The sequence below is a fragment of the Micromys minutus genome, assembly GCF_963924665.1.
Source record: "Micromys minutus genome assembly, chromosome: 6".
Lineage (NCBI taxonomy): Eukaryota > Metazoa > Chordata > Mammalia > Rodentia > Muridae > Micromys > Micromys minutus.
In genome coordinates, this window is record NC_137975.1 from 26,675,498 (window position 1) to 26,690,485 (window position 14,988).

At 47.4% G+C, this 14,988-nt stretch overlaps 1 protein-coding gene across 1 annotated transcript in view; it reads right to left on the reverse strand.

Moving 5' to 3' along the window:
• The window catches only part of NAV1 (neuron navigator 1), a 247,604-nt gene that overhangs the window by 172,572 nt on the left and 60,044 nt on the right, over window positions 1-14,988 (reverse strand). Inside the window, exon 2 of the mRNA XM_080918567.1 lies at window positions 583-1,319. Within this exon, the coding sequence (XP_080774693.1) occupies window positions 583-1,286 (704 nt within the window). The 5' untranslated portion in view covers window positions 1,287-1,319. The remainder of the gene's footprint in view (window positions 1-582; window positions 1,320-14,988) is intronic.

Consider the following 14,988-nt stretch of genomic DNA (forward strand, 5'->3'; position numbering starts at 1 on the left):
GCCCCCCTTACCCCTCCTCTCTCCCTTCCCTTCTCCCCTCTCTCTCTCCACATACTCATGGCTGGTCTCCACTCCTCTACTTCTCTACTCCTCTCTTCTCTCTCTGCCTCTACCACCCTCTTAACTCCCCCATGACCTGAATAAACTATTCTGTACTATACGGTCAGTTGTGCGGCTGGTCCCTCGGGGGAAAGGGATTCCCAACATGGGTCCCCCAGAGGCATGCCCCTTGCCTCCATATCTCGCCGTACCTTATGGGGGACATAGTCCCCCCCACCCCGCCCCATACACACACTCTCTTTATCCTTTTCCCAACAAATATAGTTTCATCATTTTCAAGAGAGTGTGAACACTTTAGGATACTCTTAACGAGTTCTTGTTTTTGGTCATGGCCCCCGAGGGGAGAAAACCCAAAGACTTTAGGTTACAGTCCTAACTCAGTTTACCACACTCCGTGTTTCTAGCTGTCCCCGCTCCTAACCTCTGGCCCTGTGTTCTCCACCTGATGTTTGTCACCAAAGCCTCTGCTCTCTTGAGTTTGCCCTTGATCTCCTCTCAGTTCCCCTTTCTCTCCCAGCTTACCTATACTGAAAGGGGGCCACCGTGGCTGTGATTGGCTGGCTCTGCTGATGGGCTGAGGAAAAGCTAATGACCCCAGGAGGCGCGGAGGGCCGCAAGCTCTGCACAGGGCTGCACACTGGAGAGGAAGTCCCCAAAGCTTCCCCTTCATCAGACTCTAGACACCTAGGGATTTTGTAGTTGATGTTTCTTTGATCTTTTCCCTGGCAGCCAGGAGGCATTCGACCTTCAGGAGGCCCTGGAATTTGTGTCTCTCCAAGACAGCTTGTCTGGGGCGGGCTCCTTCCTCTGGTCTGGCGAACTGGAATTCCTTCCTGGGTCTTCTTCCTCTGAGTACTTGGTGTCTCCCCAGCTCTTCTAGATCCTGCCTGACTGGACAGGGCTGTTTTGGGGGTTACCCGGGGGCTATTCCAAGGGGAGCTGGGAAGACTTTCTATGCTCCCAGCCAGTTCCCTGGCTGGCCCTGCAGCCCTGGGGGTTCCTCTTCCCCTGTAGGCCTTGGGGGATGAGTTTCTAGAAGAGACTGCAGCCTTGCCCCTTCTTGGAGAGGCCCCTCGCTGGGGACTTGGGGCCAAGTCAGCCTGTTGGCGAGGCCGCAGCTGAGGAGAAGCGCCTGGGGTCCTGGTCTGTGAGGACGCTCGAGGCACAGGGATGGAAGAGACATGGTGTGGGCGGCTGGCGGAATTCACGTTGGCCATTCCATTCATGGTCAGTGGCAGAGGTAGGGAGGCACTAGGATCCTGCAGAGAGGGGACAAAAGGAGAATGTCAGGTCAAGTCCCAAGTCCCTGTCCCTAGTATATAAGAATGATGCTGGCATTGACAGAGAGCCATTGGGCTTCCTGCCTAACTCTAGACAAACATGTCTGTGTTTAAAAAGGCTCTGGGAGCATGCTCTACACGTGGGCTTTGTTTAGCGCCCCTTGACTTTGCTCCTGTCTCTCTTACCTTCCTTGTTGATAAGCCAGTTTTCCCTACCCCACAATCATGGGGGGGTTGAGCACCTGGCCTAGAGTCTTTACTGGTTCCTCACCTACCTCCTGCCCTGGTAAACTGTCCTCTGCCACTTCCTGCCCCACACTTGCAGGTCGAAGCAGCTGCCCCAGATAACCTCCAGTCAACAGCCCTTCATCCTTCTCTTCAGCCTTGATCCATTAAGGATCCTGCTCCCTTCCGGTTCTCTCTCTCCCTCCCCTCACTCCCTCCCCAAGTTCTGCCATGTTAAGGAGTGGATTACTCTCAATTCAAAGAGAATTTGTAGCACTTTACAAAGACACATGTAATAAGATTTAGATCAATTAAAGTTAAGCCTTAAAAAAAAATCAAAATATAAGAATTTACAGAATACAAACATGAACACGTCCATACGTTTGTTATAGAAGAGAACTTATTTTTTAATGGAAAATTTATTTATTATATATGAGTACACTGTAGCTGTCTTCAGACACAACAGAAGGAAAGGGCATCAGATCTCATTACAGATGGTTGTGAGCCACAATGTGGTTGCTGGGAATTGAACTCAGGACCTCTGGAAGAGCAGTCAGTGCTCTGAACCGCTGAGCCATCTCTCCAGCCCCCAGGAGAGAAAGACTTAAGCACCACATCAAAGTCATGGAAATGCCAATAGATTTTGAATACATAAAAGTTAAAATCTCTATATGGATTTTTTAAAAAGAACCTTTTGCAGACATTCAAAAAAACTATAGAGATGCCTCATGCACATGTGAAAAGCAAAGAGTTATTGCCTCAAAAGACAGGACCTTCTCCATGCAAGAGAAAGGAGGGTAAACAAACAAAAACTCACAGCATTATACGGTCCGTCCAAAACAGAGACCAAAGGCTCCATCTGCATCTTTGCATCCTGGCCTGGGACCCGATAAGTAGAACAAACTAAAATCCACAGAGGTCAGTGTGTCTGACTCCCACGTGCTTGGGATTAAAGATGTCTGCCACCAGGCTGGGCTTCCATTCAAAATTTTAAACATGCAATTAAAAGAGCTCTCATCTGTTAATATCAAGGCTACTATCTTATTGAAAATTATAGCATGGGCCATTGGTAAGAGCACCAGGCCTTTTTTTTTTAACTTTTAAAGAAAGATTTAGTTTTATTTTATATATGTGAGTACACTGTCACTGTCCTCAGACACACCAGAAGAGGCATCAGATCTCATTACAGATGGTTGTGACCACCATGTGGTTGCTGGGAATATAACTCAGGACCTCTAGAAGAGCAGTCAGTGCTCTTAACCACTGAGCCATCTCTCCAGCCCAAGGTCTTTTCTTTATTTCACTGTGGGAACAATATCACGTCTAAAAAAAAAACTGTCCAGAGAACATGAATAAAGATTTGGGCAAAGATTTATGTACAATGAAAATACTTAGGTTGCCTTTTTGCTGGATAAACTGTCATCGCTGCAACAGTGGTGACAAGGACCTTTGTGGATTGCGAAGAAAATTCTCAAAACTTGGCCTGTCCACCTGAGGCCACCCAGACAGCTGCTTTCTTGATGACAGAAGCACTGAGCAGCTGACTGGGGTTGTTTATGCTTTTCCCTGACCTTTGACCTGGGACCATTTCTGGACTAGTCCATAAGAAGTCATCGCTAAGTGTTGAGCAGGGTTGGGTTTGTACAAACAGCTTGAAGTCTCCGAGTCAGAGTGTACACAGGCTGGATTTCCCGGCAAATGACAAGACAAAGAAACCATGCCCTCTCTCCTTTCCTCTCACTCATATTTGGGTGTCCTGAGGCCATCACTGGATAAGCTATAGGACCTTCCACCTGCTCCATTAGAGGGGGTTAGCAGAGCCACGTGCATTCAGAAGCCATGACAAGTTCTCTTCTGTCCCTACCGTGTCATTGCCTGCAGGACCACAGGCAGCGAGGTTCATCTGACTCCCACTTCCCCACTGTGTTCGGAGCCTGCCCACCAGGACTGAGAGAGTGGGTCACTTTTTGCCTGCCCAGCTTGTCCTCAGTCCCACATGAAGGGACCAATAAGTTCCCTCCCTGGGCTGGTTTGACTATGCTTGGTCCAGGGGCACTGTTAGGAAGTGTGTCACACCGTGGGATGGGTTTAGAGACCCTCTTCTCTTATCTGCCTGAAAGACAGTAGTTTTCCCTGACTGCCTTCAGAACAAGACGTAGAACTCTCGGCTCTTCAGCACCATGCCTGCCCGGACACTGCCGTATTTCCCACCTTGACCATAACGGACAAACCCCTGCATCTGTAAGCCAGCCCCAATTAAATATTCTTTATAAGTGTTGCCTTGGTCATGGTGTCTGTTCACAGCAACAAAAACTCTAAGTCACTCCCAAAGAAACCTAGGAGGAGCTTAAGCAATCCTGCTAGAACACAGGAAAGTATTCAACATGCCCATGCTTAGCCTGAAAAATGAAGGCAGGATAATATTGACAAATACTGGGGTACAGACCATGAGTCCTTCAACAGGAGTGAGTTGCCCATGGCCCTAGTGGGGTTGAGAGCAGGTTTAGCCTGTTGTCCTCCTTTTACCCAGCCCCACCCACCTTTTAGCGGTCAGCACTGAGCATTAGCTCTGAGGTTTATGGGAACTCAAGCTGCTGACCTTGCCTTGAACACTGAGCTGTACCAGGCACTAAGATTGAGCTAACCTGTGGTCCACTCACAGCAAAGGCTTTGGGTGGCCTTCTGTGTTCCAGCCCCCCATGGTAAGCAGCTGCATGGCCCATTTCTGCTTTCATTCTTAATCCCAATCCAAATCCCATTAGGCCCCTCAGACCACCATCCCTTCTGGAAACTATACCTTTAAGAGAATCTAGAAATTGTCTCTTGGTTCAGAGTGTCTCCACAGTGTTGCTTTTGATTCAAAGGCCACCCCAAGCCGCCATTAGGAGCCAGCTTACCTACCTCATCTGCCAGGGAGCTCCAGCTCCTAGTGCTGCAGGGCCTATTCTGGACTCCCTTGCCTCTGGCTAGGGCTGGCCCGATTTCTAGCTCTCACAGTCTGAAGGCCAAGCGGCTTCTAGCTTCCTTGCTAATGGGGTATAACCACACCCCTGCCACCTTCACTAGGTCATCATTTTCTTAAAAGCATCAAGAGAGAACTTTTAAAACATTGCCTTGGTGGGATGCAGGGGCCCCGCCCTGCCTCTCCACTGCAGCTGGGACCTTACTTGACCCTCTTCCTCAGAAGGTAGTCTTCTAAGAGATAGGTGACAGTCATTGTCCTCAAGCACATTAGCCTCAGAGTAATGAATAATCACTCCTCAGACAACAAATTATTCTCGCCTGTGGCAGAGGGGTCACAGAGGGGCTTTCCTGGTTTGCCTTCGAGTGTGCATCTCCAGGTAGCGAGCATCTGTAAGGGGAACATAAAGAAGGCCCAGCACATACACCTGTCCTTACCAAGCTATTCCCTGTGTGTCCGGGAACAGCTTCTTAGTGAAACATCGTTTCTGATCCTTACAACAGCCTGAGTCGGTAAGTTTACTACTCCCCTTTCACCAGACAGGAAGATGATGCTGTGGGTAACAGAGTTAAGCCAAGACACACTGCAGATGGGATGAGCTCTGTGGATCCAGAGGCCACATTCACCACCAGTGGTGCCCAGCTTCAGCTGCCACATCCCTTGTTCCATGATGGACTCATTCCTTGCTATGATGGCTGTTCTGAGTCTTTCAGAGATAGAGCTGAGGAGACAGATTTAGTCCATAGGTTGGAAACAAGAGCAGAAGAGAATCATTCATGGGCAGCAGGGGGGATGAGGCTTTCCTTCTTTTCTTCCCCCAACATTCCTTATATCTTACGTGTTCCCTGCCCCCTCACTCTGTTTGCCACAGGCTGGTTAAGGTGAGAGATGATAAGGGCCCCAAAGGAAGAGTGAGGGAGAGATAATAGATGTAATCCAGCCTGGACACAGTTGGTGGCTAGTGATACATGTTGGGTAGGGGAGAAACTTATATGATGGTTAATCTTGGTTGTCGACTTGACTACATCTAGAATCAACTTAAACCCAAGCAGCTGGGCATCACTGTCAGGGATTTTATTGATTGGACAATTTAAGATAGGAAGAGTCACCCTAAGTATAAACACATGAAAGGATGTAGAAGGATGCTTTTGCTTTTTGCCTGCTTGCCTTCACTCTTGCTGACAAGTTCATCTATCCTGCTGCTTCCTTTGCTGGTAGCAGAACCTTATTATTTGGGATTCCAGTGTACACCGAAGCCCAGCACCTCTCAAGGATCCTCTAGGTCTCCAATAACAGACATCCAGTCCCATAGACTGAAAAACTGTAGAATTCTTGGACTTTCTGTCAGGAGATAGCCATTGTTGAATCATTTGGACCACAGCCTATAAGCCACTCTAATAAATCCCATAAATATATGTGGGGTTTATTGAATGAATGCTATGACTATATTAATAAGTGACTATATAAATGAATATATGTTCATACTCATTCTGTCTGTTCTGTGTCTTTAGAGAACTCTGACTAATACAGCTTAGGAGGAAGATTGTACAAAAGGTGGGAAAGGGGGGAAAGGTGAAGAAAGACACATAGAGGGGTGCTCTGAGCTGAGACATGGACAATGGTCCCTCCTGAGGTCATCAATAGACCCAGATATTTTCTCCTGAGACATATCCAAATGCTTGCTAGCTGTGGCACCTACTGTATTTTTAGTGAGCCAAATGGTTTTGGGGATTCTGCAGTTGCTCTAGGGCTCACTCTGCTCCTGCTCTGCCCTCACTTCTCGTTGTTTTGGGTCCTGGACAGGCAGAATAAGATAATGTTGGGGAGATGCTGGACTTTATTCAAGGTGGCTACTAGTACTATCATCCTTTATGACCACTTCACAGTGCATCTTAGGAAGAGGGTCAAGGGCAGAAGAAAGCTAGGGATGGAGCTGGAAGGAGAAGCAAGAACTATTTTATGAGGGGAGGGGAGAGGGAGTGAGAGAGGAAGGGAAAGGGAGGTAGACACCCTCAAATCACTATGCACTCTGATCTGACATTCATTCCTTTGGTCTCCGTGAAGAACAAGGTCCTGGGAGTCCCTTAGTTTCCCCATTCAGAGGATCCCCGTTCTCAACAAGTTACATTAGGGAGTTGGTATTCCTTATTTCAGACAGCATCCCACTTCCCAAAGGGCTTTTGGCATGCTCTCTTTGTTTGACATTCACACACCCTAGCTGGGTGACATCCACTTGCCATGCACTTTGTCAGGTGCTATGTCAACCAAGATGGCAGACACCGGGTTCTGCTCTCATGGACTGAAAGATACACCAAGAATCCTGGACAGTGAGCACCAGAAGAGCACAAAACAAAGCAGCATGGAGACATCGTAGCCAGAGAAGGATGTGGTGTCTAGTGAAGCCTCAGTGGAGAGGCAGCCACAGGGCTGTCACTTGACAGTCTTGGAAATGGTGGCTTGGTACAGGATTTCGCACACCCATGGGTCTATCCATCAGCTCCACCATTCAGACCCTGCTCTTCAAAGAGACTGAGTACTACAGTGATTAAGAATAGAGCTTGGAGCCACCAAAGTTTCTGGACCCAAAGCCTGGCTCTGCCATTTGCTCTTGGTATGACCCCTGGCAAGTTCTAGAACTTGAGCTTAGCATTCTACAAAATGAAACCAAGACCAGCACCTACCCTACTAACACAGTTTCAGTAAGTAAGCTAGTTATATGCAAAATACTTAGAACCATGCCTCATCTAGCATTCAACAAATAGGGTTGTTAGGACCTCAAAGACAACAACTCTGCCTATCTTTACTATTTTATCACTAGTATTTGTTTATCTGTTTGAGACAGAAATGCACATATTCTAGGCTGAAATTCAGTGTGTAACCAAGGATGACCTTGACCATATGACCTCCTGCCTCCACTTCCATTCACTGGGATCACAGGTATCTGCCTCTGTATCTGGTATTCAGTGCTAGAGATCAAATCCAGGGCTTCTTGCATTGTTAGACTTTGCTAACCCACGCCCTTAAATAACCTTCTTTTTCTATATCCCTCATCCCATGTCCCCAGATTGGAGGCTAAGCTGCCTGATTCTCCTGTTAGAGCTCTTCAGCAGAATATACACGGCCCAGATTCCACCCAACTGTCTACCATAAAAGGGGAGGAGACTAAACAGCTTGAGAACCATGTCATGTCACACTAAGTATAAAGGCTTCCAGTGGTCTGGAAGGCTTGCCAGCTCTTGCTTTGTGGCTTTAGACAGTCAAGTTTTCTAAGCTTGGAGTCCTCACCTGCAAAATCTGGCCATGGGCTTTCAGGAAGATTACAGGAGGGAATAAGAATGAGATACTCAGCATGGTGACAGGCACATGGTGGTGGCAGAAGTTATGTTAGAGAGAAATCTGTCCCTCCTCCCACATTCAGATGCCTAATGGGACTGTCTGATGTTCTGCAGGTAAGTCAAGGGGCTGGGGGCTTCAGGTAGAGCAATGCCAGGACCCAAGCAGTATATGGCAGCCTCACCAAAACTTACATCTTGTTCACTCCACGATACCCCCTTTTGTCTCCAACTGTCTACTCTCACACACTCATCCTGGTATGTCAAACACATATTTAAAGTTTTATTTATTTTTCAATAGTGTGTGTGTGTGTGTGTGTGTGTGTGTGTGTGTGTGTGTGTGTGTATGCATGTTAGCCCCAGGTGCCACTGGAGGACAAAGGATCCTCAGGAGCTGGAGTTACAAGCAGTTGTGAGCTGCCTGTCGTGAGTCCTTTCCAAGAGCCAGAAGTGCTTTTAACCCATACACCATCTCTCCAGCCCCTTATATGTTATTTTTAAACTAAATTCTTTTTAAGTTGCCTTTCCAGGCTGCGTGTCTGACACCATTCTAAACATTGCACCTGCAATAACTTGTGTCTCTACTGTCCCTGCTTCAGAGGCACAGACTGCAGGGAGGTTAAGGGTCTTCCTCAGGATCACACAGCCTACAGAGGGCAGAGCTGGGTGGCACCTGGATGGTCCAGATAGCTCCTGAGCCTGTGCTTGTGGGTAGCCCCCTGCATCTTCTCACTTAGCAGCTGGGACCTGCCTCCTTTCCTGCCTCCACCCAAGCTCTTCAGACTGTTCACTCAGGCCCAGGACGGATCAGGACAAATGCCAGCTAACTGGCTTAATGCTCTGCAAATCCCAGAGCCAAGAAGTATTTTGGGCCTATAAATATTTTACTCTAGCTCAGAAGGTAGTGAGAACCTAAGTGCTAGCTTCCTCGATTCTGCAAGGCCTGGGACAGGCGTCGGGAGGAAGGCGGTCCCTTGTGAGGCTGGGGAACTCTCCAGATTGCTAGTTCTAGACCTCCTTTCCTCTGCCCTACTTGCCCTTGAGCGGCAGCCCGCAGTCTCCGCCGTGGTGCTGATAGGACAGCTCCTCCCGCAAGTGCCTGTTAAAGGCGCCGCCGCTCTTTGGAGGAAGCAGTTAAGATGCCCATTTCACAAGGTCGGAACATCTTAACCACACCACACCATGAAGAGGATGGATATAGAACACTGGAATAAAAAAGGTGGAGGGGAATAAAGGAAGAGAGGGGACAGGGGAGAGAAGAGCCTGGAGCATTCCACATAGTTCAGAGAAGTAGCTAAATGCAGATCCCGAGCCACCAGAATTTGCTACAGCCTCATCTTCCCCATCCCCTCACACTGCTATGCAAATATGGGCACTGATGCTTTGTGCCTGAGGTCTAGAGGCAGCCCGGAGCACTAGATATGAAAGGAAGGGGTACAACGGTCTCACTCTTACACTGTCCTGCCTGTTGGCGAGGCAAGTCCTCAGCACAGCGCTGATCTCTCTGTGGTCAGCGCCCATGTTAGCCATTTCAAGGCAGAGTGGACACTGCACAGAAGGTTTCGTTTCTGACCTAAACTTCATTGTCACTGATTTATGTAGGACCGGAATGGAGTGCATGTCCAAAGCTTCACAGCAAGCTGAGTTTTCATATGTTTAAAAGTAGGGCAGGGGCAGGTGAGAAGCCTGGGCAGTTAAGAGTCTACTGCTTTGGGCGGGAGAGATGGGCCAGTGGTTAAGAGCTTACATGTTCTTGAAGGCAGCCTGAGTTTGATTCCCAGCTTCCACATCAGATAGCTCATGACAAACTGTGACCCTAATTTACAGGAGATCTGACAGCCCTTCAACCTCCTCAGACACCAACACATAATAAGCATTGAAAAGAAGACAAAACATACTGTTCTTTCAAAGGACCCGAGTTCTGTCTCCAACATCTACAGCATGCAGTTCACAGCTGCCTGTAACCCATCCTCCAGGGGATCTGATCCCACCCCCATACTCCGTGGACATGTGCATTCAAGTGCACACACCCTCATATAGACATACACAGAATTTTTAAAATATTGATTTATTTTATTTTATATGAGCACACTGTAGCTGTCTTCAGACACACCACACCAGAAGAGGACACCAGATCCCATTACAGATGGTTGTGAGCTACCATGTGGTTGCTGGGAATTGAACTCAGGACCTCTGGAAGAGCAGTCAGTGCTCTTAACTACTGAGCCATCTCTCCAGAATTTTAAAGCAATATAATTTTTAAGACTAAAGCAGGCTAGAGAGATAACATTTAAAAGCACTGGCTCCTCTCCCAAAGGACTTGGGTTGTATTCCTGGCACACAATACTCCTAGTACTCACATGGTGGTTCACGAATGTCTATAGCTCCAGTCCCATAGGATCTGAAGCCCTCTTCTGGCCTCAGAGGACATTAGGTATGCACACAATACCCTCATACAGGAAGATAGTCTAGGGGCAACGTCTGGGATGGGAGAGTAGGTAGGATGCATGGGCCATATGAACTTCGCTGTAAGCTGTCTCACTTCATCAGCCACAGGGTCTCTTTTGCTGCTGTAATCCTGATCAGAATTCCTTCCTATGTATAACCCAACCTCCACCCAGGCTCTTCTGGCTGAGACCCCAGTCTGCTTCCTGGGATCACCAGGAACAGATACCTGTGTCTGGGGGCTGAGCCATCACAGAGAACAGACAGCTGTGCCCTTTGGTGCTACAGCAAAGATGTGGCTTACACTGCTTTGCCCTTTGGACAAACTCCACGCAACACACACATACATACTTCCTTGGTCTGAATGATTTTGTTTCATGTGCTGAAACTGATCTCTGTGTGTAACATTCAAAGGCCAGGCCCCTAGGAAATGACTAAGTTAGGACAGAGTTCCTATAAACAGGGTTAGTGCCTTCTTCCACGTGGCTTAATAGATGCTCCGGCCCTTCTGTGACTTGAAGGCACAGAAGAGTCGGGATGAAAGGCAGCCTTTATCAGACAATGAATCTGTAATGTCACAGCTTCCAGAACTACAATCAACATATTTCTGCTGTTTATATGTTCCATAGAGTAAAACATACATACTTGCATCCAACACACAGAGATATGTTCCCACTCCCCACAAATATACACACTCACACCCAGACCAGACATACAGGGGCACACACTTACATACAAGCACAGGTAAACCAACATACACACACACAATACACTCATAAATACACATAGTCACACACTCTCATAACACACATACACATGCTCCCATACACACATACGTGTACACATATACAAAAACACAAATGTTCACCCTCACCCCTCATCACACGTTCTTAAACACACACATTTTTAAAAATTTGTTTACAAATGAGCCAGTTTAACCTTGCCTTTCTTTCCCTTTTCTTTCTTTTTCTTTCCTTCTTTCTTTCTTTCTTTCTTTTTTTTTTTTTTTTTTTTTTTTTGAGAAGTTTCTTTCTATCCCTGGCTATCCTGGAACTCATTCTGTAGACTAGACACTGGCTTCAAGCTCAGAAATTCTTCTGTATCTGCCTCCTGAGTGCTAGAATTAAAGACATGGACCACTACCACCTGGCTAACCTTGCTTTTTTTTTTTTTTTTTTTTTTTTTTTTTGAAACTAGGTCTCTCGTTATGATCTGGCACTTACTAATTCAGCTAGGCTGACTGTCCTCCTATTGCTACCCGTCTCCAGCAATGGATGTATAAGCACATGCCACCATGTCCCCAGCTTTTAGGTACATAAATGCACTGGGAACTGAACTCAGATCATGATGTTTGCATGCCAAGCACTTCACCAACTACACTCGCCCCTTGCTGTCCTTCCCTTTGACCTGTTTCCAATCCAGTCTGGTGGCCTGTATTAGCATCTGGCTTTCCTTGGAGAATGGAGTTATGGACCTGATATGATACATGTGTGATACCTGGGGCAGGATGTACAGGCAAAGATGGCATCCTCGGCCTGCAAGGAAGGAGCCTGTCCTGAGTCATCACTTGGCCTCCCGTCAACGTTAAAAACTCAGTCTTTCTCAGATCTGGAGCTGTAAAGAAACTCGGGGTTGAGGATGGAGCCTCAAGACATTTGCTAGTGTCAGTCTGGTCTAGCCTCTAACCTTTGACAGCCTCTGAGAGCAGACAAAGGACAATCTAAGAGGTGTTTGGGACATCCCTCGCCAATTCAGCTGCCAAGTCCTTGGCAGAGATGGGGATCACCCTCCGCAGCACAGAGAGAAGACAAGGGCCGGCAGCTAATGCACCCACTGAGTGGGCAGAGGATTGGCAGAAGGCAGAGGAAATGGTTACGACTTGGCAAAAGAGCAGTGTGGGCTCAGTACCCCGAGTCCGCCTGGCTGGCTCCTAGCTCACAACAGGGATTTAGGTTGTTCAGAGGCACTACTTCCCTCCCTCTGAGCCCCAGGCCTCTGCCAGTTCTTAAGAATTCCCTGATCCTCCACACTGGCATGGCCTCCTTTCTGACCTAATAGTGGCATGTGCTTACAGAGAAAGCTGGGGCTCCTGAGGTAATCTCAGGCCCTCAAACTGGACTCTGAGGGAATCATCAGGCGGGAGCTCCGCACCACCTCCAGCCCAGCCCTGCTATTCCCAACAGTGGCTTCTGAATGCTTCCCTGACCATGAGGGAACCTACACTCAGGCCGCCAAAGGCAGGGCACCCTGAGATTTCAAACTACCTTCCTCCTCGATCTCAGAACCAGTCATCTCTTTTCCCTGGGCTAGAAGTTCTTCCAAATATCTAACCTCTACCCTCGAGCTTAAAACAACAACACCCCACATTTTCTAGTTCTTCATTCTGGGACTTGCTTATCTCAGTGCCTGGCTTCAGATGCAGAAGTGAAGTCTGAAGTTCAGGGAGGGGCCTCAGAACTTCCTGGCTACAGACTCCTGCTGTCAGCATATCTGGCCTATTGCTGAATTGCTCCATCCAGTGGCTCCACTCAAAGCAGTATCCTTGGTTCCTTTTCAATTAGCCAAGAGAAATGATTTAGTGCTAATGAAAATCAGCGGTTTAAAACTGTCCCACAAATCACAGGGGGCTGGAGGCCTGTTATAAATGCCTCCTGGGGAGGTTAGGCTAGGCCTGGGAAGCATGAAGCCCGCCCACAGCTTCCTACAACTAACTCTACAGAGGGGGCAGAAAAGCCACTCTTCTTCCCCTGATCCCCCTCCTCCCCACCTCCTTTCCTCCCTGCTCCTCCCAGGTACTTTCCTGGAATCCAGAATGTTCCTGCTTCACAGCCTCCAACTCCAAACACCCTGGCACTATGTTCGGCTGCTGTAATGAAGATTAAAAACTTTGGAGTCCGAAGTTGCAGGACACAGATGTAAACCAGGACTTCAGAAACCAGCTGGAGGTTTTGTTTCTTAAGTGACAGCTTAGGTACCAGGTGGAATGATCCAGGCTGCTGGGTGGGGGAGGAGCAGCTGTGAGTGGAGCCTTGGGAGTGGGGACCTCCATCAGACAGAGTGAGCCCTAGGCAGCGAGCCAGGTGACGGTCTCCATATTTCTCACGTTCACTTTATGATTTTTTTTCTCTCCCAACCCTAGGCTTCCAGCATTTCTCCATAGATGAGTTTTCCAGCTGGGCTGATGAACGGTCTCATTCAGCAAAGGCAGGCCACTGGGCTGGACCAGAAGAAGGGAGGTTCCTGATGGCAAGGCAGAGGAGAGCTCTCCAGGATTCTAGAATAGCTTCCAAGCCTCCAAGCCACTTTGCTGTGTGGGGGCTGGAGTTTTGCCAGCATGATGCTACTGGGCATCAGCACCCTGGAAGTGTAGGTCTAAGGTCTCAGAACAGCATAACATGCTCTCCACTTGGGAGGGCTGATAGCGGGTCTGAGACAGGCTACCTGAGGAACAGAGTGGAGTTTCTTCAGGGCTGGAATTTACATGCTTGGCCCTGAAACCACAGGTCAGGCAAAGCAAATACCTCTCACCTGCCCTCACCAGCCCAAGTTTCAGTATTAGCTTTTCATGGACACTTTTAGGATGTGTGGAGAATCTATCTATAAGGAGTGTGGCTTCTGGAAAGTTGCTCAGCTTTTCTTGAGCTTTAGTTGCTTAGAGAAAACAAGGGTGACAAGTATCACTGAACCATAAAGATGAAACAAGAGCTGGAAAGATGGCTCAGTGGTTAAGAGCACTGATTGCTCTTCCAGAGGTCCCAAGTTCAATTCCCAGCAACCACATGGTGGCTCACAACCATCTGTAATGGGATCTGATGCCCTCTACTGGTGTGTCTGAAGACAGCTCAGTGTGCTCATATACATTAAATAATTAATTAATTAATTAATTAAAAAGTAAAGATGAAACAAACACTCAGGATAGGAACACATGGGAAGTACTTTAAAATAGCTGGAGAGATGGCTCAGCAGTTAAGAGCACTTGCTGCTTTTCCAAGGATCCGAGTTCTAGTCTCAAGCACTCAAGTAAGCAGCTCACAATGTCTGCTCCGGGAGATCCAAAGCCCTCTTCTGGACTCTGCATACACCAGCACAACCTGACATGTATGTATACATATAAGTAAAAATAAATCTTAAAAAAACAAAATAAAACGTATATTAGAAAAAAAGTACACACAAACTATAAAACTATGACTGTACTATTGCATATGTATACATCTCTTTACTATAGACATTTTAGTCTTCAGAAGTCATTCAAAATATACTTATTGGATCATGAATTGTATGTGGATATATCGCCTGAACCCGAGCTAATCTGTCAACCCTTGCTGCCCATAAATGCTGTTTCCAGTTTTCCACTGTTAGGGGTTTTTTGTTTGTTTGTTTGTTTTGTTTTGTTTTTTGTTTGTTTGTTTTGTTTTGGGGTTTTTCTTGGTTTGTTTTGTTTATTTTGTTATTTTTGTTTTTCATAAATAGGGTATCTCTGTATAGCCCTGGTTGTCCCAGAACTCTCTCTGTAGAACAGGGTAGCCTCAGACTAGAGATCTGCCTGCCTCTGCCTCCGAGTACTGGGATTAAATACGTGGCCACCACAGCCTGGAGGTTTTCTACCATCGTGTACAAGAGTGTGATAAACCCAAGTATGTTTTGTTTGTGATTTGAGTCATTTCCTTAGACTTGATTCTTAGAA